This window comes from Ornithorhynchus anatinus, chromosome 13, assembly GCF_004115215.2.
Source record: "Ornithorhynchus anatinus isolate Pmale09 chromosome 13, mOrnAna1.pri.v4, whole genome shotgun sequence".
Classification (NCBI taxonomy): domain Eukaryota; kingdom Metazoa; phylum Chordata; class Mammalia; order Monotremata; family Ornithorhynchidae; genus Ornithorhynchus; species Ornithorhynchus anatinus.
The window spans coordinates 19,980,156-20,005,055 of NC_041740.1; the positions used below are offsets into that span (position 1 = coordinate 19,980,156).

At 53.0% G+C, this 24,900-nt stretch overlaps 1 protein-coding gene across 4 annotated transcripts in view; it reads right to left on the bottom strand.

The window, feature by feature from the left end:
- Positions 1-5,078: 5,078 nt before the first annotated feature.
- The window catches only part of CACNB2 (calcium voltage-gated channel auxiliary subunit beta 2), a 66,892-nt gene continuing 47,070 nt past the window's right edge, over positions 5,079-24,900 (bottom strand). For 3 of the 4 annotated variants that reach the window (XM_029078059.2, XM_039913927.1, XM_029078056.2), the window contains exons 7-13: positions 20,712-20,792; positions 18,700-18,758; positions 18,329-18,438; positions 12,793-12,944; positions 10,681-10,776; positions 9,776-9,946; positions 5,079-6,814 (exon numbers count right to left, since the gene is read on the bottom strand). In XM_029078059.2, the coding sequence (XP_028933892.1) occupies positions 6,464-6,814; positions 9,776-9,946; positions 10,681-10,776; positions 12,793-12,944; positions 18,329-18,438; positions 18,700-18,758; positions 20,712-20,792 (1,020 nt within the window). In that variant the 3' untranslated portion in view covers positions 5,079-6,463. Of the gene's footprint in view, positions 6,815-7,046; positions 7,074-9,775; positions 9,947-10,680; positions 10,777-12,792; positions 12,945-18,328; positions 18,439-18,699; positions 18,759-20,711; positions 20,793-24,900 lie in introns of all 4 variants that reach the window. The other variant, XM_039913928.1, reaches the window with a different exon arrangement.

Consider the following 24,900-nt stretch of genomic DNA (forward strand, 5'->3'; position numbering starts at 1 on the left):
TATTGTTCTGCTGTACTCTCCCAGGCGCTTAGTAACTTTTTTGCACACAGTAAGAACTCAAGAAATAGCACTGATTGATCACTAGACATTGATTTGGGACATTAACTGGGATTGGCTGTTTGAGCCCTTTGCTGAAGATGAGAAAACTAGGAACCAAAGTGAAGAATTTTTCAGAGCAACTTTCCTCGGCCCCGAAGAAGAATGATTCCGGGAAGTTTTGATGTCTTCCCTGAGACCAGAGAGGACATGAAAATAAAAGTTGGACACAAAAAGGAGGCAGAAACCAGGTAGAAAGAAAAACTGAATCAGGCAATCCACAAGTAGATGGAAAATGTGGCCTAATAGAAAGAGCACAGTCCTGGGAGTCAGAAGGACCTGGGTCCTAATCCCGGCTTCCCCACCTGTCTGCTGTGTGACTTTGGGCAAGTCACTTCACTTCCCAGTTACCCAGTCTGTAAAATGGGGACTGAGACCGTGAGACCCACGTGGGAGGTGGACAATCTGATTAACTCGTATCTACCCCAGGGCTCAGTACAGTGCCTGACGCATAGTAAGCACTTAACAAATACCATTAAAAAACAACAAAAAAAGCCCTAAGAAAAGACAGCAGGAACGGTGAGGAAAATAGAGTTCAAGGGAACTACCTGTGGTGGAGGAAATAAAATTCTAGGCCTTTATACAGTCAGTAGAGCTTAACAAGTTTATCTCGGTCCATGCTGTTTGGATCTCCAAACTAAAAGAAAAAACTCTCAATAATTAGGTTTATCAAGTGGTCTGTGACTGGTGAACAAGGTTCTGGAAGAAACTTTCTGTTTTGTACTTACTGGGGCGGGTCAGCTGAAAACTCCGTAATTCGATGAATCGTCTCTTCACCGGGGCTGCAGAATCCTGCATCCGGACCACCGCATCGCAGAAATTGCAGCCGGGATCAATTTCCTGCAGGAGAACTCTGCATCTCAGAGAAGCAGCGGGGCCTAGTGGAAAGAGCATGGGTCTGGGAGGCAGAGGACCTGGATTCTGATCCCGGCTCTGCCAATGGCTTGCTGTGGGGCACTGGGCAAATCACCTCACTAGGCCTCAGTTTTCCTGTTCTCCCTAATCCTATTTGAACTGGGATAGGGGCTGTGTCCAACCTAATTGACTTATCGCAATTTCAGTGCTTAGAACAATGTTTGATGCATAGTAAGTGCCTAACAAATACCACAGAACAAATTTACTCTGTCCCAGATCCTGAACTAAGCACTGAGTTAAGTAAATACATGCTAATCAGGTTGGAGACAATCCGTGTCCCACATGGGGCTCTCAGCCTTAATCCCCATTTTACAGATGAGCAAACTGACGCCCAGAAAAGTTAAGTGACTTGCCCAAAGTCACATAGTAGGTAAATGGCAGAGCCGGCATTAGAAGACTGTGAGCCCGTTGTTGGGTGGGGATTGCCTCTATCTGTTGCCGAATTGTACTTTCCAAGAGCTTAGTACAGTGCTCTGCACACAGTAAGCGCTCAATAAATACGATTGAATGAATGAAGGTCCTTTTGACTCCCAGGCCCATGCTCTATCCACTAGGTCGTGCTGCTTCTGGGTTCTAATCCCAGACCTAGCGCTTGGCTGCCATATGACCTTGGGCAAAGCACTTCTATTGCCTGTTACCTCATCTGTAAAATGAGGATTAAATGCCCATTCTCCCTCCACCTTAGACTACATGGAGCAGGGTCTGTGCCCGACCTAATTCTCTTATATCTGCCTGAATACTTGGTACATTGCCTGGCACATAGTATGTGCTGAACAAGTACCATAATAAAACCAAAGCAAGCAAACAAACAAACAAAAACCCTCTGCCCCACAATTTAGTTTCATTTGAGCCATCCACGGGTGAAAACTACAGGTAGAACCAAAAACCCTTCATCTTTTCAAATATTTCTTCTATGGAGGGTAGAAAGGGCAAAAACGAAAGCCCGTTTTGACTCGAAAGATGACCAAGATCCATCTCCCTCCTACATTAGGCAGGGTGTTGTGTTCCTGGGAGTGAGACGGACTTGAATGCTATTGTTCTCTCCATTAGAAGGGTATAAAACTATGGAGATTTGGAGGGGATTATTGACCAGAATCTGCAGCGGAAGATCAAATCTTCTCCTCGGGAACTTTGCTGCATTAGCCCCAGCGGGCTGAGACCGTGAGCCCTACGTGGGACAGGGACGTTGTCCAACACGATTTGCCTGTACCCATACCAGTGCTTAGTACGGTGCCTGGCACATAGTACTTAACTTCTCTGTGCCTCAGTTACCTCATCTGTAAAATGGGGATTAAGACTGTGAGCCTCACGTGGGACAACCTGATTACCCTGTATCTCCCCCAGCGCATAGAACAGTGCTCTGCACATAGTAAGTGTTTAACAAATACCAACATTATTATTAAGTTAACGGATTCCACCATCGCTGTCAGGGCAAACTCATCAGAGAGCCGGCCGCTTCTGAGAAGAGAGCCTAGGATTATGGTGCAGGCCGACTTGACTCCGAGACGTCCAGGTGAGAGCTGGGGAGAGAAGAGAAGCTTCCCGACTTTTCCAGCTCTCGCACTGGGTCGGATCGCAAGGGGGTCCCCCGGGTTCGGTTGCAGTTGGTTCTAGAGGGAGGCTAGAAAACGCGTGCTGCCATGAGTTGCCCAACCAGCTCCACCGTTGTCTCCTGGGTCGCCCCGGCCCGCCGGGGAACCTGGATTTCTCCCTGTGCATGTTGTCCCTCACTCAGTTCGCCTGCCGAACATAGCCACCAGAGGAGAAGACCCCAGCCAAAATCTGCCAAAACACCCGCCATGCGAAAGCAAGCGCGTAAAGACAATGCAGAAGCCAGCTCTCGTGGCCCACGGACGGCCAGGGACCCTTCCGATGGATCGTGGGTAAAAATCCTTCCGACAGGTTGCGGGCGGCGACTCTTCCACCACGAGGAGGCCGGGCGAGGCCCAGGTCCAACGGCATCTTGCGTCGTGGGGAGCGGAAACTCGATGTGAGGTGGGAAGCAGCCAGAGGAGGCACAAGGGAGACGGGCTGATTTTGAATCAGTCCCAGTCTCTCCCCAGATTCATTTCAAACATACTGACGATGTGTGCATTGTGGGGAATAGCCCCCTCTTCCTGTTCCACACACAAGAAAGCAGCGTAGCCTAGGGGAAAGAACTTGGGCAAATCACTTCATTTCTCTGGGCCTCAGTTCTCTCACCTGCAAGATGGGGATTAAAGGCCTGTTTCCCCTCCTACTTAGACTGTGAGCCCCACGTGGGACCGGATTTTTGTGTCTCTGTCCCGGAGCTTAGTACAGTGCTTGGCACAGAGTAAGCGCTTAACAAATTCCATGCTTATTTTGAGAACTTAAAACATTCTCCACACCAGGAAGCTGGGTAAAATGGGGTACAACTGGAGAACATTAGCTCCTCGAGGGCAGCGATCACACCTATCAAGTCTATCATAGCGAACGCTCCCCAGCGCTCAGTACAGTGCTCTGTACACGGTAAACAGCGTGACTCAGTGGAAAGCGCACGGGCTGGTGAGTCAGAGGTCATGGGTTCATATCCCAGCTCTGCCACTTGTCAGCTGTGTGACTTTGGGCAAGTCACTTCACTTCTCTGTGCCTCAGTTCCCTCAACTGTAAAATGGGGATGAAGACTGTGAGCCTCCCGTGGGACAACCTGATCACCTTGTATCCTCCCCAGCGCTTAGAACAGTGCTTCGCACATAATAAGAACATTACAAATGCCATCATTAAGTGCTCGATAAATAGAACTGATTGATAGATTGAGCAATAGTGGGTGACGCTAAATGGGGGCTGATTTGGAGACGCGGCTGATGAAAAATGTTTTAACCAGCATGTGTAACAGAAGGCAGTTTCTGGTGATGAAGCGACAGTTCCACGTGTTCAAAATCAACAAGGCTACCACAGAATCATAAATAAACGTCACAACCTTTACCGGCAAAGGCAGTTAGACAGTAGTAATAGAAGAAGAAGAAGAAGAAGCTCTTCCTCTACAAAGCATGCTCATTGGGGGCATGAGATGCGTAGATAGAAGATAATCAGGCTAGACACAGTCCCTGTCCCCCATGGGGCTTGTCTTCTCATGGGGAGGGAGAACAGGTACAGTAGAATCACCATCCGTGGAAACTGAGGCGCAGAGCGGTTAAGTGAATTGGCCAAGGCCACACAGCAGGCGAGTGGAGGAGTTGGGATTGGAACCCAGGAAGAATACTAAAATTGCAGGAACCCTCTAGCCTGGAGCCTAACAAAGAAATCCCCAAACTAGGCAAGGTAAAGCCCACGGTGGCTTCTAGATCGTAAGCTCCTTAAGGGCAGGGAATGTGTCTACTCATCGCAAGCGCTTAGCACGGTGCTGTGCACACAGGAAGCGCTCAATAAATACAATTGAATGAACGAATGCCATACAAACCTAGTTATGGGGAAGGAATGCTTCCAATAAATAGACTCTTGGGCAAATTTTGACAACTTTGCAAGCTATATGGGAGGCTGTAACAAAAACGCAACTTTACCACGCCTCACAACCCGAAGAGCTTGGAACCAGAACCAGGATGCTTCGAAACCCGGAATTCACGTATGTGCCTAACGGATCGGGCAGCTTACGGGATCCTGGTCTTCCTGGAAGAAGTCCCCCCAGTTGTCCCCTGAGGCCTATTCCGATTTTGGGAGTTTCATCCGGAAGAGAACGCGATTGTGCACGGTGATGGATTCGCGCCCGGTCCCAGTCAGGGCACGTCTACTACAGCGTGAGGCTGTCTTGATGCTGGGTCCATCAGGGACGGGACCTCTGGCATCGCGGAAGACTGGAGGGGACCCCACGGACACTTCCCACGCCACGATGCCATGACCTTACAGCCAGCGGGAAACCCGGGACGTTCATCTGGTGACGGCACCCCCATCCGCGAGCGGGACCACCGTCCCCACTGGGGTCCGAGCCACCTCCGTACCCAACGCCTCCCCCACGCCCTCCGGCCGGAAGAGCAGGCCTCCATCGGTCACTCGCTCTCGGTTCCGACCGGCCTCCCCCTTGCGGAGAAATTGGCAGGGGGAGAAACGAGGCGGGAGAAGCTACAAAAATTTATTTCCCCACAAAATAACTCTCCACAAGCTGTGTAAACTTTTCTTACCAAAACAAATCATCTAAAACACAAAGATTGTACATTTCCAGTGAAACACTCACAGTAACAGGTGCCTATGTTCTTACTCTCCTGGAGTCTCAAACAGTCAGCAGATTGATGCTTTCTCAATTACCTCAGGGAGAAACGTTCTCACGGGCCCCAGACTGCTCATCTGGGCTACACGAACAGCGAGGGACACAGCAAGACAAAACTTTGTCGAGCCTGATTTTTGATATCTGTCTCGGGGCGGGGGTGGGTTTCACTTGGCTTTTTGGCTTGGTTTGGTTTGGTTTTTCGGTCAACTACAGTTCACCTTTCCCACCCCTGGTCCACCCTCCTGCCTGTACACCAGACATCTGGGGTCCCTGAACCCCAGGGCCGTGACCGACAGACATTTCTCTGAAAACGTTGGCTACAATCCGGTGGGAACCAGATGGAGGTAAACTGTGGCCAGAGTTGGGTTTTTTCCTGTCAGAATCTGTGGACCAAATGAGAATGCTAAGGGAATGGTCAACATTCGGGAATAAAACTTTTTTTCTTCCCGGGAAAACTCACCTACTTATAGAAACCTACGGGCTCTCCCAAAGCCGGGAGGGGGTTGGGGGTGGGGAGGGGAAAGGCATCCGGAGACTGTTCCAAATTTCCCAAATGAGGAATTCCAAAGCAAATCTGCTGACCCGGCATCAGGGTTCTAAAAGATCGTGGGCAAAAACTCATATAGTCGGAAGGTGGTTTGCAGAAATAACATTTACAAACTGTATAGACAGTACACAGTACCAATACGTAGAAAATCGACTTAGACTTCCTGATCTCCTTCGTGTAAGGCAACACCGAAACCCGGTCCCCGGAGCTCGGTGACCCCGAGGGGAAGAAGCAACAGGCGGGGTTGGGGGGGGCGGGGGGCAGGAAGGGAACAGACCGGGTGGCGGACACACGTCGGAAATCGGGGGCGGGAGGTGGGCCACGAGGGGCTCCAGAGCTGGGCCGAGGGCGCCGTCTCCCAGCTGGCCGGATACGCACGTTACCGAACATCGACGACACCCAGCTTTCGACACCTCACGCTGCCGGGACGGCCACAGACGTGGTTCGGGTGGAGCTACCGAAGACCGAGTTTAAAAAAAAAAAAACCAACAAAAAACGAGTCCGAGACCACCGCCGCCACAGTCGGGCCACGGCCTTCTGGGGCCGATCCTCCACGCGGCCCAGACCGAGAGTCGGAGGCAGGAAGGTTCCAGAGTGGGATTCCGCGGCCGGTCCCCCCAGCACGGGGTCCCGGGTTGGGCCGGGACGCCCCCAGAGACCCCCACCCGGGGGGGGACGGGAGGCTACTGGCGTCCGCAGGAGTCCGCGGCCTCGCCGCGTCGCCCGTCCCGGTCCCTGGACTTGTGGCGGCCGCCGCGTTGCCGGCCGGCCTCGTGGTCCCGCTCGGGGTGGCGTCGTACCTCGTCCCTGCGGCCGTGCTCCCGGCGGGGCCCGCGGGCCGGCTCGTCCCGCGCCTCCTCGGAGGCCACGGCCCGGCCGCCCCGCGGCTCCGGGCCCGACGGCTCCTGGCGGGAACAGCCGCCGCGGTGGTGATGGTGGTGGTGGTGGTGGTCGGGGCGCCGGCCGGAGGACGGGCGGTGCTGGCCCTGGCGGGCCGACCCCGGGCCCAGGGGCTGGATCCTCTCCTCTCCCGGCTGTGGGACACAACAGGCAGCGGCGGGCTGGGTCAGTCGGGGCGGGAAGGGGCGGGAGAACGCTCCAGACCCGGGGTGGGGCGAGCGGGCGCCCCGCGGGGTCGCCTCAGAGCGAGGCGAGCCTCCCGAGAGCTGGCCGGCCCGGGGGCCTGAACTCATCCTAAGTGGGCTAGCGGGGGGGCCGGGGGGAGTCTAATCTAATCCGAGCCGGGCACGCCGGACCGTTACCTACCTCCTAAGGCCCGCTGTCCCGCAATCACTGCAAAAGCAACAAGTGGATTAGTCGTGGGGGGCCGTGGGGCAGAGGTTCACCAGCCCACCGCCCCCGCCACCCACCGACCCCGAGCACCCCTCTAGAGCAGCAGCCCGGCAGGGCGCAACGAGGCCTAGGAGTCGTGGAGCCTGGGTTCTCGTCCCGGCTCTGCCGCGGGGCAAGTCGCTTGGGTCCTCTGGACCTCCGTTTCCTCATCTGGAAACCGGGGATCCGTTCCCCGGTCTCCCTCCCGCTGGGGCCGGCGGGCCCCGGGCCGGCCGGACCCCGGGTCTGATCGGATCGGATCTACTCCGCCACGTGGTCCGGTGCCAGACAGGGAGTGAGCGCTAATTAAAGGGGTGATTAGGATTAGAACTCCCTGCGTAGCTGTGGGGCTCCGTTGCGTTGACCAAAAATCTGAGGAAAGGACTAGATAAACAGACGGTCCGCTCTCCAACCGGGGTCCGCATGTCCCATTATCTTAGCAAGTTGGTTTAAGAATTAGTCGATACCCCTCCTCCTCCTGGTCCCTCCTCTGGGTGCCCAAGTAGCCACGGCCAGTAGGCAGAGATCAGGGTGCCTCAGTGACTCCCGGCCAGGGCCCGGTGGGGTTGGGCGGAGGGGTGACAGAGGCAGGTTTCCGTCACCGCCTGACTTCAGTCGACCACCTCTTCCCCGGGTCCGCCGAGAGATGCCCCTGTGCAGGGTCAGGCCAGCCGGACCTCTTTTTCCCCTCGCCACCCTCATCGCCACCAGACCCGAGCACATTTCCGGGCTTCCGCGCCACCCCCCGCTCCTGCCTCGGGCAACGGCCGCGGTGGGCCTAGTGGAGGGAGCCCGGGCCTGGGAGTCGGAAGGACCTCGGTTCTAATCCCGGCTCTTCCGACTGCCCCCTTTGTGACCTTGGGCAACTCATTTCACTTCTCTGGGTCTCAGTTCCCTCATCTCAAACATGAGAATTAAGCCTCTGAGCCCCATGTGGGACGGGGACCGTGTCCAACCTGATTAGCCTGCGTCTATCCCAGTGCTTAGAACAGTGCTTGCCACATACCAATATTATTAGTATTATTATTACACCCTTCTGTGTCAGAGGGTCAGGCTATCCACCCTCCCAAAGAGATTTTCCTTTCAGGGAAGAGGTTTTTAAGAAACGCTCCAAGGGCATCTCCCAGCTTCCCTCCCCATGGGCCGATCAAGGGGACTTCACTTCTCATTTGGAAAGAGAAGGGGTCAGTTTTAAAAATCTGAGCGAGTAACTTCAGGGTTTCCCGCCAGTAGCCCCCAGGAAGCCCCTCAATACTACGCCTACCTCCTACCTCCTCCCGAGAAAAGCCCAGGAACGCCCCCAGCAACAGTGGGCTCTGTTATCACCCCCTCGAGCCACGGTCTTTTCTGACAAACAGAATTCATCGTCCTCGGTCTGTCGGTGCTGGCCGGATGAGTCGAAGCTGCCCTGAACACCACCAGCCCCAATTCCCTAAGGGGCGATTGAGCATCTAGACCATCAGCTCCTTGTGGGCAGGGAACCTGTCTACCCACTCTGGTCTATTGCACTCTCCCAAGTGCTTAGTTCAGTGTTCTGCCATCAGGAAGTGTTAGATAAATACTACTGATTGATGGATTGATCCGTGGCAGGTAGAGCACTGTGGAAGGTATTTGGGAGCAACCCACATTGGCCTCCTTTAATAATAATAATAATAATAATGACAGTGAGCTCACTGTGGGCAGGGAATATGTCTGATGTTACATTGTATTCTCCCAAGCACTTAGTACAGTGCTTTGCACACAGTGAGCACTCGGTAAATTCGACTAATAATAATTTGTTAAGTACTTACTATGTGCCAAGCACTTTTCTAAGTGCTGGGGTGGATTCATTCAATTGTATTTATTGAGTGCTTACTGTGTGCAGAACACTGTACTGCAAGGTAATCACGTAGCTGACGCCTGCTCTACGGCTGGTTGAGATCCAGAAGAAGCAGCGTAGCCTAATGGACAAAACTGGGGCCTGGGATTCAGAAGGACCTGGGTTCTAATCCCGGCTGCGCCACTGGTTTGCTGTGTGACCTTGGGCAAGTCACTTAATTCTCTGTGTCTCAGTTCCCTCATCTGTAAAATAATGATTAAGACTGTGAGCCCCATACGGGCAGGGACTGCGTCCAACCTGACTACTTTGTAGATACCCCAGAACTTAGAACAGGGCTTGGCATATACTGAACACTTAGCAAATATAATTAAAATAAAAAAGATCACCGGCACCCGAGTTAACGTGCGGTACCTGAACATCTGCTCTTCGCCTGCCTGCCCCCTCGGGCCGAACCCAGCGCTTAGTCCAGTGCTCAGCACACGGTAGGAGCTCCAATACCACAATGATCATGAGGCTAATGGGCGACCTCGGTGTGCAATCTCTTAGCTAACACCCGCTCTCGGGGTGGTTGAGACCCAGAAGACCACCGGCTCCTGCGGCGCTGTGCTTGGTATCCGAGGGTCCGCTCCCCGCCACCCTGCCCCTTCAGACCGGCCCCAGCGCTCCTCCCAGTGCTCGGCACACAATAAGAGCTTCGATACCACAGTGCTCAAGAGGCTAACGACAGACTCTGGGGTGGCTGAGATCCAGAAGACCACTGGCATCTAGGGTGGGGTGGGGTGCCTGTAGGTCTGCCCTGCCTTCGCCCAGCCACCCCGGAGCAGGAAGCAGGGCCGTGACCCACCTGGGGCGCAGAGACGGGGCCGGGGCTGCCAGAGAGCGTGGCGCCGGGCAGCGCGTGGGTCGCGGGGCTGCCAGGGGGGTGGGCGGCCTTCCAGTAGGCCTCCAGGAAGTCTGCCAGGTGCTCGCACGCGTCCTCCAGCTGGTTCTCGTCCAGAATCACGTCAAACAGTTCCTGGGGCGGCACGGGGTGGGGCGAGGCCTGTCACCCCTGCAGAGGATGGCGCCCGCCCCCACCCGCCCGGCCCCCAGCGGGGATGACCATCCGAATCTCGGCACGGTAGCTCAAGGGACGGTGATCGTGGTGCTTTTCAGGATATTTTTGCAAAACGAAGCCCACTAAATATAAATATTCAAATACACATAAATACAAATCAAAATCTTTGTACATTTTGAAGCCGTGTGGCTCAGGGGAAAGAGCACGGGCCTGGCAGTCGGGAGGACCTGGGTTCTAATCCCGGCTCTGCCACACACCTGCTGTGTGACCTCGGGCAGGTCGCTTCACTTCTCTGGGCTTCAGTTCCCTCATCTGTAAAAAAGCGTCAGCCCCATATGGGCAGGGACAACGTCCAACGTCCAACCTGACTACCTCGTAGCTACCCCAGAGCTGAGAACAATACTTGGCACCTAGTAAGCCCTTAACGAGTACCATAATGATTATTCCCCTTTGCCGACGGACTTGTGAGAGTGGGGAAGGATGGGGGCAGAGCGGAGAGGGATGGGAGAAGATGGACAAGAAGGGGGGAAGGGAGGAAAAGGAGGAAGGAGGGGCCTATTTTCAGAAGGAAACAAGTTTCGGGAAATTGTTCCATTTGAATCCTGGGCTGGATGGGGCCGGGCCTCTCCGCATTCGACTCCTCCCACCCTCCTGCCCCTAGAGCGGGCTAGCCCTGGAGAGAGGACACTCACCGGAGGGCACTGGGCCAGTTTCTCAGCGGCGACCATCTGGACGTTGAGGTGTTTAGCTTGCGATTTCCCACGAGATTTGATCAGCCTTTGTAAAACCTGCACGAAACACGGGAACAGGGAATACCAGGTGTGGGCATTTCCAGGGTGGGTGGCAGGGGGAGATACTCAGACTGAGGCCCCGGGAAGCACAAAGCTGTGCTCCGGGAGCACCGGGCGAACAGACTCCTCTGCACTGCCTAGAGGCGGGCTAAAACCATTAGCATATGCCTAGGTTGTCCCAGTGGGGCTCACAGTCTTAATCCCCATTTCACAGACGAGGTAACTGAGGCACAGAGAAGTGAAGTGGCTTGCCCAATGTCACACGGCAGACAAGTGGCGAAGCCGGGATTAGAACCCACGTCCTCTGACTCCCAAGCACGTGCGCTCTTGCCACGCTGCTTCTCATAGGCCAAGTGAAAAACAGCACTTTCCAACAGCTTAGCACTGTGCTCCACACATAGAAAGTGCTCAATAAAAACGACTGAATGAATGAATGGTGGCTAGAGCCCGGGCCAGGGAGTCAGAAGGACCCGTGTTCTAATCCCGGCTCTGTCATTTGCCTGCCGTGTGACCTTGGGCGAGTCACTTCACTTCTCTCTGCCTCAGTTCCCTCATCTGCAAAATGGAGATTCAAAACCTGTTCTCCCTCTTACTTAGAATGGCAGCCCTGTGGGGGATTTGATGATTTCGTACTGACCCCAGCACTTAGTACAGTGCTTGGTAGGTAGTAAGCGCTTAATCGATACCACAATTATTATTATAATTATCGTGCCAATGCTCATCTGCCAAAGCAGTTGATGGAAGGCTGCGCCTTAATTTAGTCGCAGTAATTTCCTCACTTTGAGGAAAGTCAGAGGAGATTCCAGCCCCTCACTCATTCAATCATACAATCGTATTTATTAAGCGCTTATGGTGTGCTCACCCCTTTCTCTCTGCAGCAAATGAAAGGGCAGGGGGCTGCTAAAGAGAAGCAGCGTGGCTCAGTGGAAAAAGCTCAGGCTTGGGAGTCAGAGGTCACGGGTTCTAATCCCGGCTCCGCCACTTGCCAGCTGTGACTTTGGGCAAGTCACTTAACTTCTCTGTGCCTCAGTTACCTCATCTGTAAAATGGGGATTAAAACCATGAGCCCCACTGGGACAACCTGATCATCTTGTATCCCCCAGCGCTTAGAACAGTGCTTTGCACATAGTAAGCGCTTAACAAATACCACCATTATTATTAAAGATGAAAAGCCTGCCGACCAAGAGGGAAGGGCAGAGGCTGAGGACTGCTACTCTCCCAGTCAATCAATCGCACTGAGTGCTTACTGTGTGCAGAGCACTGTACTACATGCTTGGGAGAGTATAGCGCAACAATATACCAGGGACATTCCCTGCCCACAACAAGCGTACAGTCTAGAGGGTGAGAAGGACAATTAAAGGAATAGATTACGGCTATGTACACGAGCGCTGTGGGTCTGATGGCGAGGCGAGTAAAGGGATCAAATAAAGGGATGGTGCCGAAGAAAGCAGGTGAAGAGGAAATGTGAGGCTTAGTAAGGGAAGGCCTCTTGGAGGAGATGTGCCTTCAATAAGAATTTGAAGATGGGGAGAGTTATTGTCTGTCAGATATGAAGAGGGAGGGCATTCCGGGCCCGAGGCGGGATGTGGGCGAGAGGCTGGTGACGAGATGGACGAGACGGAGGTCCAGGGAGAAGGTTGGCATTAAGGAGCGAAGTGTGCGGGCTGGGTTGGAGTAGGAGAGCAGCAAGGTGAGGTAGGAGGGGGAAAGGGGATTGAGGGCTTTAAAGCCGACGGTGAGGAATGTCTGTTTGATGCAGAGGTGGATGGGCAACCATTGGAGGGTCTTGAGAAGTGGTGAGTCATGGACTGAATGTTTCTGTGGAAAATGATCCGGGCAGCAGAGTGAAGTACAGACTGGAGTGGGGAGAGGCACGAGGCAGGGAGGTCAGCAAGTGCTCAGCATAGTGCTCTGCACAGAGTAAGGGCTCAGGAAATTCAACGCTTGGCTTGACTGCTGTGCTGGCGGCCCGCACCCAACCCGGCTCCCTGCGACTAAACCGGCTCCGTTTACCTTGGGCGAAGAAATCTTGACATAGACCACAATGGGAGCCAGGGACGTTTTGCTCAGCTGCGCCGGGTGGTTGATGGTGTCAGCGTCGAGCACGACCAACTGCAGCGTCCTCGCCAGCTCGAAGATCCTCTCGATCTCGCTCTGGACCTCGGCTGAGGAGGAGGTCGGAGACGCGGTGAGCCCAGGGAAGCGGAATTCATGGGGGCCAGTGTCAGGGAAGGGGACGGGAGGGACGAAGAGGCAGGCATAGTGAGGAGATGGAGATGATGGGCAAGGCCCAGAGGGGTGGAGGCAGGGGAATGATGGTCTAGGCCCAGCGGGGCGGGGAGACAGGGAATGATGGTACAGTTGGGGAGAAGGCAGAGTGACTGATTAGCCCCAATTTTGGGGGTGGGGGTTAATGGCTCAGGCACAGTGGGAAGCTCTTCCCTTTTGGAAAGAGGCATTACCCGAAAACACCAGCATCCCCAAGGCCGGGGAGAAGGGGCAGGAGGAAGCAGTGTGATCTTGTGGAGAGCGCAAAGAACTGGGTGTCAGGAGCCCTGGGTTCTGTGGCTTAGCGGAAAGAGCCTGGGCTTGGGAGTCAGAGGAGGTGGATTCTAATCCCAGCTCCGCCATTGTCTGCTGTGTGACCCTGGGCAAGCCACTTAACTTCTCTGGGCCTCAGTTCCCTCCTCTGTAAAATGGGGATTAAGACTGTGAGCCCCACATGGGACAACCTGATGACCTTGTACCTACTCCAGTGCTTAGAACAGTGCTTGGTACATATTACTTTCTTAACAAATACTATTATTAGTATTATGAATCCCAACCCCACCACTTGCCTACTGTGTGACCTGGGGCAAGTCACTTGTTTTCCCAGTGCCTCAGTTTCCTCATATGCAAAATGAAGATTCAGTACCTGTTATCCCTCCCCCTGTGGCTGTGAGTCCCTTCTGGGATGGGAGCTGTCTGATATAATTGTATTTATTGTTTCTCCCCCTACACTTAGCACAATGCTTGATAGAAAATAAGTGCTTAGCAGATAGTGGGAAGCAGTGTGGCCTAGTGGAAAGAGCATGGGCCTGGAAGTCAGAGGACCTGGGTTCTCTGCAATCTGTCTGCTGTGTGACCTTGGGCAGGATCACCCACCTTCTCTTAGCCACAGTTCCCTCATCTGTAAAATGGGGATTATGACTTGAGTGCCATGGGGGATAGGGACCGTGTCCAAACCGATTAGCTTTTATCAATCCCAGAGCTTAGTATAGTGCCTTCCACATAGTAAGCGCTTAACAAATACCATAAAAAAGATACCACCGCGATTGCTATTAGAGGAAGAGGCCGACAAGAAGAAAATCACATCATCAAGAGAATTAGACTGCATTTCCTGGTTCTGAAATTTTTTACCCTAGCGGCTCCACAGCCTCATTATATAGAAATGGCATCATGTCTCAACTCGTTCATTCAATCGTATTTATTGAGCACTTACTGTGTGCAGAGCACTGTACTATGCCCCATTTAGCCTCCATATCCAAACTGCCTCCCTTGATGACCAAATTGACGCCCTCCACACCACCCTCTCTACTAAACTCAACACACTCGCTCCCCTATCCCTGCGTCAATCTTGAACCACTAACCCACAGCCCCAGATCACCTTCACAGTCCACCTCTTTTGCTCTCGTGAACAAGCCGCAGAGCACCGCTGGCAGATATCTAAATATCCAGGCCGACTTCTTCTGCTTCAAGTTTATCCTCGCGTGTTTTAACTCTGCCCTCTCCTCTGTCTGGTAAAATTATTTCCTCAACCTTATTTACCCCCATGTCCATTATCCTTGCCAACAGTTCCAGATGTCATTCTCCTCAGGCCCCCGTCCTTCCATCTCTCTCATCCCTTGCCCCTAAAGAACTGGCTACCTACTTTACTGAAAAAAATTGAAACTATGAGGCGTGATCTCCCTAAAATTTCCCCTGTTCCTCTCCAATCCCTTCCTCCTCCTGCCCCTTCTTCAACTCTCCCCATCCTTCTCAGCAGTATCTCTAGAGGAGATCTCCTGCCTTCTCTCAAAATCCACCCCTTCCGCCTGTGCATCCGACCCCAGCCCTCTGTACCTTTTCAAAACACCTGCCTCCTCCCTTCTTGTCTCCCTGACTGCCATCTTCAGCTGTTTGCTCTCCATTGGCTTCTTTCCCACTGCTTTCTAACATGTGCAAATTTCCCTTATCTTAAAAAAACCCTCCCTTGATTGGAAGCTCCTTCCTCTCGTTTCTCTCCAAACTCCTCAAGCAAGTTGTCTACACCTGCTGTCAAGTTTCTCTCCTCCAGTTCTCTCCTTGACCCCCTCCAAACTGCCTTCCAACCCCTTCATTCCACAGAAACCGCCCTCTTGAAGGTGACAAATGATCTCCTTATGGCCAAATTCAATGGCCTCTAGTCCAACCTAATCCTTTTCGACCTCCCAGCTGCCTTCCATACCAGTGACCAGTCCCTTCTCCTGGAAACATTACCCAATTATGGCTTCATTGACTCTCTTCTGGTTCTCCTCTTATCTCTCTGGCCACTCATTCTCAGTCACTTTTGCGGGCTCCTCCTCTGACTCCCAATCCCTAACTGTGGGAATCTCCTTCTATTCTCCATCTATACCCACTCCTAGAGAGAACATATCCCCTCTGACAGCTTCAACTGCCACCTGTATCCCAAATCTACCTTTCCAGCCCCGATCTCTCTCCTTCTAATCAGTCTCACATTTCCTCCTGCCTTCAAGACATCTCTACTTGGATGTCCCACCGTCACCTCCAACTTAACATGTCCAAAACAGAACTCCTTCTCACCCAAACCCTGTCTTCCCCCTGACTTCCCCCCATCAGTGTAGATGGCACCACCAACCTTCCTATCTCAGAAGCCTGTAACCTTGATGTCATCTTTGACTCTTCCCTCTCATTCACCTCACATATTCACTTTGTCACTCAATCCTGTCGGTTCAACCTTCACAATATCGTTAAATCCATCCCTTCCTCGCCATCCAAACGACTACCACATTAATCCAAGCACTTAGCCTATCCCACCTTGATTACTGTATTGGCCTCCTTGCTGACCTCCCAGTCTCCTCTCTCTCCCCTCTCCAATCCATACTTCGCTCTGCTGCCCGGATCATTTTTCAAAAAAAAGTTCAGTCCATGTTTCCCCACTCCTCAAGACCCTCTAGTGATTGACTATCCACCTTCACATCAAACAGAAGTTCCTTGCCGTCAGCTTTAGAGCACTCAATCACCTTGCCCGCTCCTACTTCACCTCGCTATACTCTCCTACTACAACCCAGTCCACGTACTTCATTCCCTTAATGCCAATCCACTCAATGAAACTCTATCTCATCTAACTTGCCGCCGACCTCTCGCCCACGTCCTGCCTCTGGCCTGGAAAGCTCTCCCTCTTCATATCCAACAATGACTCTTCCCACCTTCAAAGCCTTATTGAAGACCCATCTCCTCCAAGAGGCCTTCCCTGACTAGGCCCCCATTTCCTCTTCTCTCGTTGTGGGCAGAGAACATGTCCGTTATATTGTTGGGTTGTATTCTCACAAGCACCCTTCACGCAGTAAGCACTCAATACATGTGATTGATTGATCGACCGATCGATAGAACACAGCACGGGCCTGGAAGTCAGAAGGACCTGCGTCCTAATCCCAGCTCTGCTTGTGAGAATTTAGGGAAGTCACCTCACTTCTCTGGGTCTCAGTTACCTCATCTGTCAAATGGGATTTAAAACTGTGAGCCCCATGTGGGACATCGACTGATTAGCTTTTATCTCACCCCAGTGCTCAGTACAGGGTCTGACACACAGTTAGTGCTTAACAAATACCATAAAGAAATGAAGACAGAGCAAATTTTTATAGAACGAGAGGCAGCTCTGTCTCTCATGTATCTGCCTCTGGTTGTTTTTCCCTAGCAACAGTTACTGTGGAGGAAGCGTCTCTCTCTCTGGGCCTGAGCTTATCTGTGTGTTGACATGGCTCTGACCCAGTGCGTCTAGATATCTTAGGGTGATTGATTATTGGATTGGATTCGCCCAATCCGCACGAAGAAGGCGCCTTTGCCAACCTCACATGCTGCTTTTCCAGAGAGGGGCTGGGCCCCCCCGTCTTTTTCGGTTCCAAAAACACTTTCCTTCAGTGTGAGCAATGCCAAACTAGAAAAATCTCCAAGCTACACAACTCTAGACCACCGAGGAGAAAATGAGTCTCCAGGGAAGAAGTAGCATAGCCTCTTGGACAGAGCAAGAACCCGGGGGTCAGATGACCTGGGTTCTAATTCCAGCTGCGCCGCTTTTTATTTAATGGTATCTGTTAAGTGCTTAGTAATAATACTAGTAATAATTGTGGTATTCGTTGAGGGCTTACTCTGTGCCAGGCACTGTACTAAGCACTGTGGTAGAGACGAGCTAATCAGGTCGAACACAGTCCCTGCCCCACATGGGGCTCATGGTCTTAATCCCCATTTTTACAGATGAGGTAACTGAGACACAGAGGAGTTAAGTGATTTACTCCAGGTCACACAGCAGATATGTGGTAGAGCCGGGATTAGAACCCAGGTCCTTCTGATGCTTAGGCCCGACCTCTCTCCCCTAAGCCACACTGTTCCTCATGATCAGATGCCCTTAGCAGTGCTCTGCACACAGTAAGCGCTCAATAAATATGACTGACTGAATGAATGAATTAGAATGTCATTCCTGGTCCTCTGACTTCTAAGTTCATTCTCTTTAAGGTAGACAACGCTGCTTCCTTAAAAGTCTCTAGAGGATTGAAAGAATGAGTGCTCCTCCCAAAGTGCTTGACCTACTACCGGAAAAGAATTTAGGTTCTGGGAGAAGTGAGTTCCATATTTTTAAATCTAAAAGGAAAAAAAAAACCCACTGATATGACCTACTTAACTATTGGCAGTGAGTTGAACATCAGGAAACCTGTGACATTTTCCTACTTTCTGACTCTAGGAAATATTATTATTATTAATAATGATGATGATAATAATTATGGTATTTGTAAAGTGCTTACTATGTGCCAAGCACTATTCTGAGCACTGAGGGGCGATACAAGGTTATCAGGTTGTCCCAGGTGGGGCTCACAGTCTTAATCCCCATTTTACAGTTGAGGTAACTGAAGCCCTGAGAAGTGAAGTGACTTGCCCAAAGTCACACAGCTGACAAGTGGTAGAGCCGGGATTAGAATCCAAGACCTCTGACTCCCAGGCCGGTGCTCTTTCCGCTAAGCCACACTGCTTGCCAGACACTGTACTAAGTCCTGTGGTAGAAATGAGCAAACCAGGTTAGACACAGTCCTTGTCCGATGTCGGGCTCACAGTCTTAACTCCCATTTTCCAGTTGAGGGAACTGAGGTCCAGAATGACTGAGGTATGAAATGACTTGGCCAAGGTCTCCCAGCGGGCAGGTGGGGGAGCCGGGATAGGAACCCCGATCTCCAGAGTCCCGTGCTCTTCCCACTAGGCTGCACCGCCTCCTTGCTCCGCGGGGGTGAAAGGATGGTCGCTTACGGCCGGTCACACTTACCTAAGCTCGACCTCGTGTTGGACCGTTCAATTATCACGTGCTTACTGGGGTTGTTCAACACCGAGCGTTTGGCAAGCGAGATGTCTGCCGTGACCCTGGTGATGGAGACCCTGGGGACACACAGTGAAGCCCCTCCATGTTATTCCCGCGGCTCCACAGGGAATAACACAGGGAAAGAAGACAGAGAAGTCGGGGGGGTCCCGTGCTATCTTCCTGCCTTTGGCTTTCCTTCTTGGGGCTTCTCCCCATGGAACGGTCACTCCCAGAAGCCCTTGCTCCAGGGAACATCTCCAGGGACTGGGCTGAGCTGTGGGACCCTCCCCCATCCCTCCGGCGAACCGAGCTCGGGGGGGTGGGGCGGACAAACTCACCGGCCTTCGAATCTGTGTTTCAAGAAGTCAAAGAGGGCTTTCTGCATCATGTCTGTCACCTGCAGGTGGGGAAGCGGCACGTGAGGAGCGGGAGACTCCGTATTCCCTGCCCGCCACCCCCTCCCCAGAAAAGAAAACCTCTCCCCTCTGCGAGTCTGGGGTCCAGAATTGCCAGGGGAGGTGGGCGAAGGCCTAGCTCACAGCCACTGGAAATCAACCACGAACCTCGAAAAGGTGGCTTCTGGGAGGAACTTATCTGCCCAAGACTCAGCGCTCTCCCCAGGTCCCACTGCAAACATTTTGGGGACCCCCGTGGGAGCTGGGGGGTGGGAGGTGGAGGGGCCCACCCCAGAGGAGGCAACGTGGCCTGCCAGGAGGGCACGGCTCTTATTGTCTGGGCAGGGACTATGTCTCTTACATTGTCATATTGCACCCTCCCAAGTGCTTAGTACAGTGCTCTGCACATAGTAAGTGCTCAATAAATACGATGGGCCAACCGACTAACCCAGTCCTTCTACCGCCCGGCTGTGTGTCCTTGGGCACATCACTACACCTCTCTGAGCTGTTCCCCCATACACACGGCAGAGACAGTAGCACTTGGTGTTCCCTGTCACCTACGGAAGCAGCGTGGCCCAGTGGAAAGAACGCGGGTCTGGGAGTCGGATGACCTGGGTTCTAATGCCGGCTCTGCCACTTGTCTGCTGTGGGACCTTGGGCAAATCACTTGACTTCTCTGGGCCTCAGTTCCCTCACCTGCAAAATGGAGATGCAATAACTGTCCTCCCTCCTAGTTAGGTTGTGAGCCCCATGAGGGACCTGATGATCTTGTATCCACTCTAGCGCTTAGTACAGTGCTTGGCACATAGTAAGTGGTTAATACCACTATCGTTAACATTTCTTATTATTATTATGAACGTCAGGAAATCACAACAAGGTCACTGATGTAAGAGTGCTTTGGGAGGACTACCAACCAGGACAGATCCCAGCTTTTTTTCTTTTTTAAATGGCATTTGTTAAGGGTTTACTATGTGCCAGGCACTGTACTAAGTGCTGGGGTGGATTCAAGTTTGGACGCAGTCCATGTTCCATATGGAACTCACAGTCTTAATCCCTATTTTACAGATGAGGGACCTGAGGTACAGAGAAGTGAAGTAACTTGCCCAATGTCACCCAGCAGACAAATGGCGAGCTGGTGGGGGGGAGGGGCAGGATTAGAACCCAAGTCCTTCTGAGTTCCAGGCCCAGGCTTTACCCACTAGGGCACGCTGACTTTTCATTCCCCAAAGAAATGGATAACTTGGACCGCTTGCTCATGCCCTCCCTCTTGACTGGAACTGCCTCTGCCTTCACAGCCTCCTGTCTTGAAAGTCCAGTGGAAAAAAAAAACCACTTCCTCCAGGAAGCCTTCCCTGACTACCACATCTCCCCACCCTATTCTCCCTCCTTTCTGCATCACCTATGGACCTGCCTCCTTCCCCACTCAGCACTTTGATCATCACCCAACGCCAACTCTTCATGTGCACACACAACAATCAGTCGAGTTTGCTGACATCTTTCTAAACTCAGTTTGCTTCTCCTACCTGTAACTGAATATCTGTCTTCTAGACCGTAAGCTCGTTGTGGGCAGGGAATGTGTCCACTGACTGTTATATGGTTCTCTCCCAAGCACTTAGTACTGTGCTCTGTGGACAGTCCATCCTATTTATTGAGCACTTACTATGTACAGAGCACCGAACTAAGCACTTGGGAGAGTACAAAAGAACAATTCCCAAAGAGACCCACTCCCTGCTCCCAATGAGCTTACAGTCTAGAGGTGACCGTCTGCGCTCAAAAGATAGGACTGATTGATAGATCGATCTATTGTCTCCCGGGAAGGGATCATGTCCACAAACTCTATTGCACCGCGCTTTCCCAAGTACTAAATCCAGTGCTGTGCACCCGGTAAGTGCTCGGTAAACACCATCTCCTGATGGATGGATGCAAGGGACCGGGGCCCGGTGGAAGGTACTCACCTCATAGCCCTTCAAGGACGGTCCCACTAAAACCACTGGCCTCATGGAAGGCACTACATCATACGGAGGAATGTGCTCCGTCTGCGGGGAGAGAAGAGGCTTTCAGTCCAAGGGCGGGCCGGGGCCGGGGGCTGGGGGAACGTGGGGGGAAGTGTTTTGGTTTTCGCCCTTTCTGGGGGGCTACCGGGTGCCGTGAAAGAGTCACTGAGTCCTCTTCCCTCGGCTCCTCTGCACGGAGACAAGTGGTGCGTGCAAAGCTGTGGGGCTTGATTCTCCTCCAGCTCTCAGGTGCCCTGGACACCCCCCACCGAGGGGCCCTTAGGGTCCCTGAGATGCCCATGGGATCCCCGAGATGCCCATGAGGTCTCTGAGATGCCTGCAGGCCCCCACCCTGAGATGTCCATAATAATAATTATGGTATTTGTTAAGCACCTACTATGCACCAGGCACTGTATTAAGCGCTGGGGTGGATACAAGCAAATGGGGTTGGTTACAGTCCCTGGTCCTCACGTGGGGTTCACAGTCTCAGTCCCTATTTTACAGATGAGGGAACTGAGGCCCAGAGAAGTGAATAGACTTGCCCAAGGTCACACAGCAGACAAGTGGGAGAGCTGGGATGAGAACCCATGACCTTGTGTGACTCCCAATGCTCTATCCACTACATCATGCTGCTTCTCAAAGGCCCCTGAGATGGCCTTGGGACCCCCAAGATGCCTGTGGAACCCCAGAGATGCCCGTGGGGGTCTCTGAGATGCTGCCAATGAGGCCTGCCAGGCATAGGTCCTGAGCCGGGCGGCCGGCCACAGCCCAGCTGGCTGGCGGGCGAGGAGGAACAGCCTAACGGAAAAAGCACCGTTCGGGGTGTCGGTGCACTTGGGTTCTATACCTGGCCCTGCCACTCGCCCGCTGTGTACTCTCTGGTGAGTCACTTCGCTTCTGTGGGCTTCGGTCTCCTCATCTGTGAGACGGGGATTTGACTCCCGGTCTCCGTCCTACCTAGGCTGTGAGCCCCGTATGGAGCAGGGACAGTATCCCATCTTCGGCCCGTGGCTCTCCCCCAGGCCCGTGCTCTTGCCGCTAGGCCACGCTGCTTCTCAAAGCAGTAAGGGTTCAATAAATACGAGGGATTGATTTCCCCGCAGTGTTTTTTGACCTTCAAATTCCGGCTTGCAGGCCCTCCTCCTTTGATGGGAGCCATTCCCCTGAAGCACAGTAGAAGGGAATGGACTCTGCCGCTGGTCCGCTGAAGGGCATCCCACTGGGCTTCGGTTTCCTCATCTGTAAAGTGGGGACAAGCTCCCATCTCTCCCTAGCTTGTGAGCTCACCGTGGCATAAGGGCTGTGTCTGATTATGTCGTGTCCACCCCCGTGTTCAGCAAGGTGCTCTGACACACAGAAGTTCTTAGGAAGTTCTCTGCAGAGAAGCAGTGTGGCCTAGTGGAGAGAGCCCGGGCCAGGATGTCAGCTGCAGTGTGTGACCTTGGGCAAGCCCCTTCATTTATCTGGGCCTCAGGTCCCTCATTTGAAAAATGGGGATTAAGGCCCATGTGGGTCAGGAGCTGTGTCCGACCTGATTTAGCCTGTTTCCACCCCAGCGCTTAGTACAGTCCTTGACGCATAGCAAGCACTTAAACGCCTCAGTTATTATTAACCACGGTGATAAGGTCTGGCTGAAAATGTAATTCTGTTTCCAGGCTTTTAGTGCTTTACAAATGTTTACAGATGAGAAGCAGAGTGGCCCAGCTGAAAGAGCACGGGGCTGGGAGTCAGAGGTTTGGGTTCTAATCCCAGCTCTGCCACTTGTCCGCTATGTGGCCTTGGGCAAGTCACTTCACTTCTCTGTGCTTCAGTTACCTCATCTGTAAAATGAGGATTAAGACTGTGAGCCCCACGTGGAACAGGGACTGGGTCCAACCTGATTAGCTTGTATCTACTCCAGAGCTTAGTAAAGTGGCTGATACATAGGAAGTGCTTACCAAATACCATTTACAAAAAAATGGGCAAATTAAAGCTTTGAGAAGTAGCAAGGCCTAATGGAAAGGACCTGGGTCTGGGCGTCAGAGGACCTGAGTTCTAACCCTGGCACTGCCTCTTCCCTTCATTGTCACTGTGGGAAAGTCACTTCACTATGTCTCAGTTTCCTGTATTGGTTAAATCGACATTAAAGACCTGTTCTTCCCCTCCCTTAGACCACGAGCCCCGTGAGGGACAGGGACTGTGTCCGATCTGATTATCATGGATCTACCCCGGCGCTCATTACAGTGCTTGGCGGCTAGAATCACTTAACGAAAACCACTGTTGTTGTTAGTAGCGTCGTTATTATCAGCAGAAGTGTCACCAGAAACACTTTTACGAGGACTGGCAGAATCTCCATCGGATCCTACTTTTGAGGGCGCAAGCAAGTCCAGGGTTCTATGCCAGGGCAGTTCCAACACCCAAGCACTCAAACGACCCTCGGGTTATTCATCGGGCATTCCCAGCAAGGTTGAAAAAAATAAAAAAAAGAAGAGTTCCACACAGGAATAAACAACCAAGCCAAACGAAACAGCAGGATAGACATTCATACGAGACAGCACGTGACAGACCACGCAAACGCCAATTGAAAGCGGAGTCTGCTACCCAGTCTGGTGGCTGGATGGCATCGTAAGCGTGCTTTATCCACGGTGTTCCGTGGAGATTTTGCCACCCAACTGGTCGCTGGAGAAGAATGAATCCCAGTGCCCGAGGCATCAGAAGCACGTCCAGGGACATAGGTGAGGAAGGGTCAGCCCCACCCACCCCCTGCCCAGTGTGGGGAAGTGGAGACCCGCAGAAATGACTATCCCCTTTCCCCCAGGTGGAGCAGAAGATGGAAAACCACCTTCTTCCCCGGGTCTCAGGATGGTGGCAACTCCACCCAACCTGCCCGTGGCAGAGTCTAAAAAGACCGAAAAGGGCAGGACTCCGATCTGAGCCGGTCACCCCTCCGCTCAGCGCCTTGACTTTGAGGGAGATACAGATATCACCTTGTTTGATGGAATAGCGGGACTTTGGAGGCCCGGCCAGACCATAAAGCCGTCGCCAGATTTCTGATTTGCCCCTCTCCCTTCGGACTCAGAGCTTCGGGGAGAAGATGGAGAGGGGAATCATGGTTTGGAATGGGGAAGGGGAAGGGCCCAGAGGCTGCGATTCTCAGAAGACTTAGATCTGAGCTCCCGGGGGTGAGCTGGGTGAGGACAAAGAAGGGGACCAGGGGTGGGTGGGTAGGCCGACCTGAAGCCGGAGTGTGTCTGCCTCAGACTTAGGGACTCAAGTTGGCTCCCCTTTTGGCCTGTCCCCTGGCCCCTAGGCACCTAGCTGGTAGCCACAGCGCGTGAGGAAGCGGCCCCCGGTTTGGTGCCCGACTCGCTGGCCAATGGGAACCGGAAGTCCGGAGGGGATCGTGCGGAAAGCGCAAAGAACATTCCCCAGGGTGACGCTCTTCATGCTCCGGAAGGAGGTTCGGGGAAGATGGCAGCTCCCAGCCCACTTGAGGTAACGCTCGTTCTCGGGGGAAGCGACTCCTCCACCCACTCCCTGCCTACGGAGCGGGCAGAGAGAGGGAAAATGGGGAGCTTAGCAGGGACCGGGGAGAGTGGGGGGTTGTCCCTGAAAATAGGTAGGGCCCGGCCGCCGACTCTTGGAGCCTCGGAGTCCAGCTCCAGGCCGCGGACTTCATCCTGGACTTTGAGGGGTGGGGGTGGGAGAGGGCGACGGTCTCCCCCAGCGCCCCGCAGCCCTGACGCCTCAGAGGACGGGATGACCCCACCATCCAAGGGGGAAGGCCCCGCAATCTGATGGGTGGAGAAGGCAACGGGAGGGGACTGACACTAACAACAATCAGAAAAACTCACAGGAAAACGCCAGAACAAGCCTGCAGTGGCCCACCGGTCTTGGTCATCTGCAGATTTTGCACCTAGTGGATTAGAAGTTTCAATGCCGACTAGTGTCAGCGTGGCAGCCTGGGATTTTTAGTACAAGCTAAGTACCTGGGGGTCAGCGATTAGAAGCTACTCTCTCGTCTATCGATCGAGAAATACGGAGGCAGGAAAGAGACAAGAGACAGACGGAATGTGCAAGCACTAGGGGGGTTGTGTTCTAGCGGACTACCGGAGCCTGAGATTCTCGAGGGGCTGACGAAATTCTCTGGGGCGGGCTACTATTCCATCAA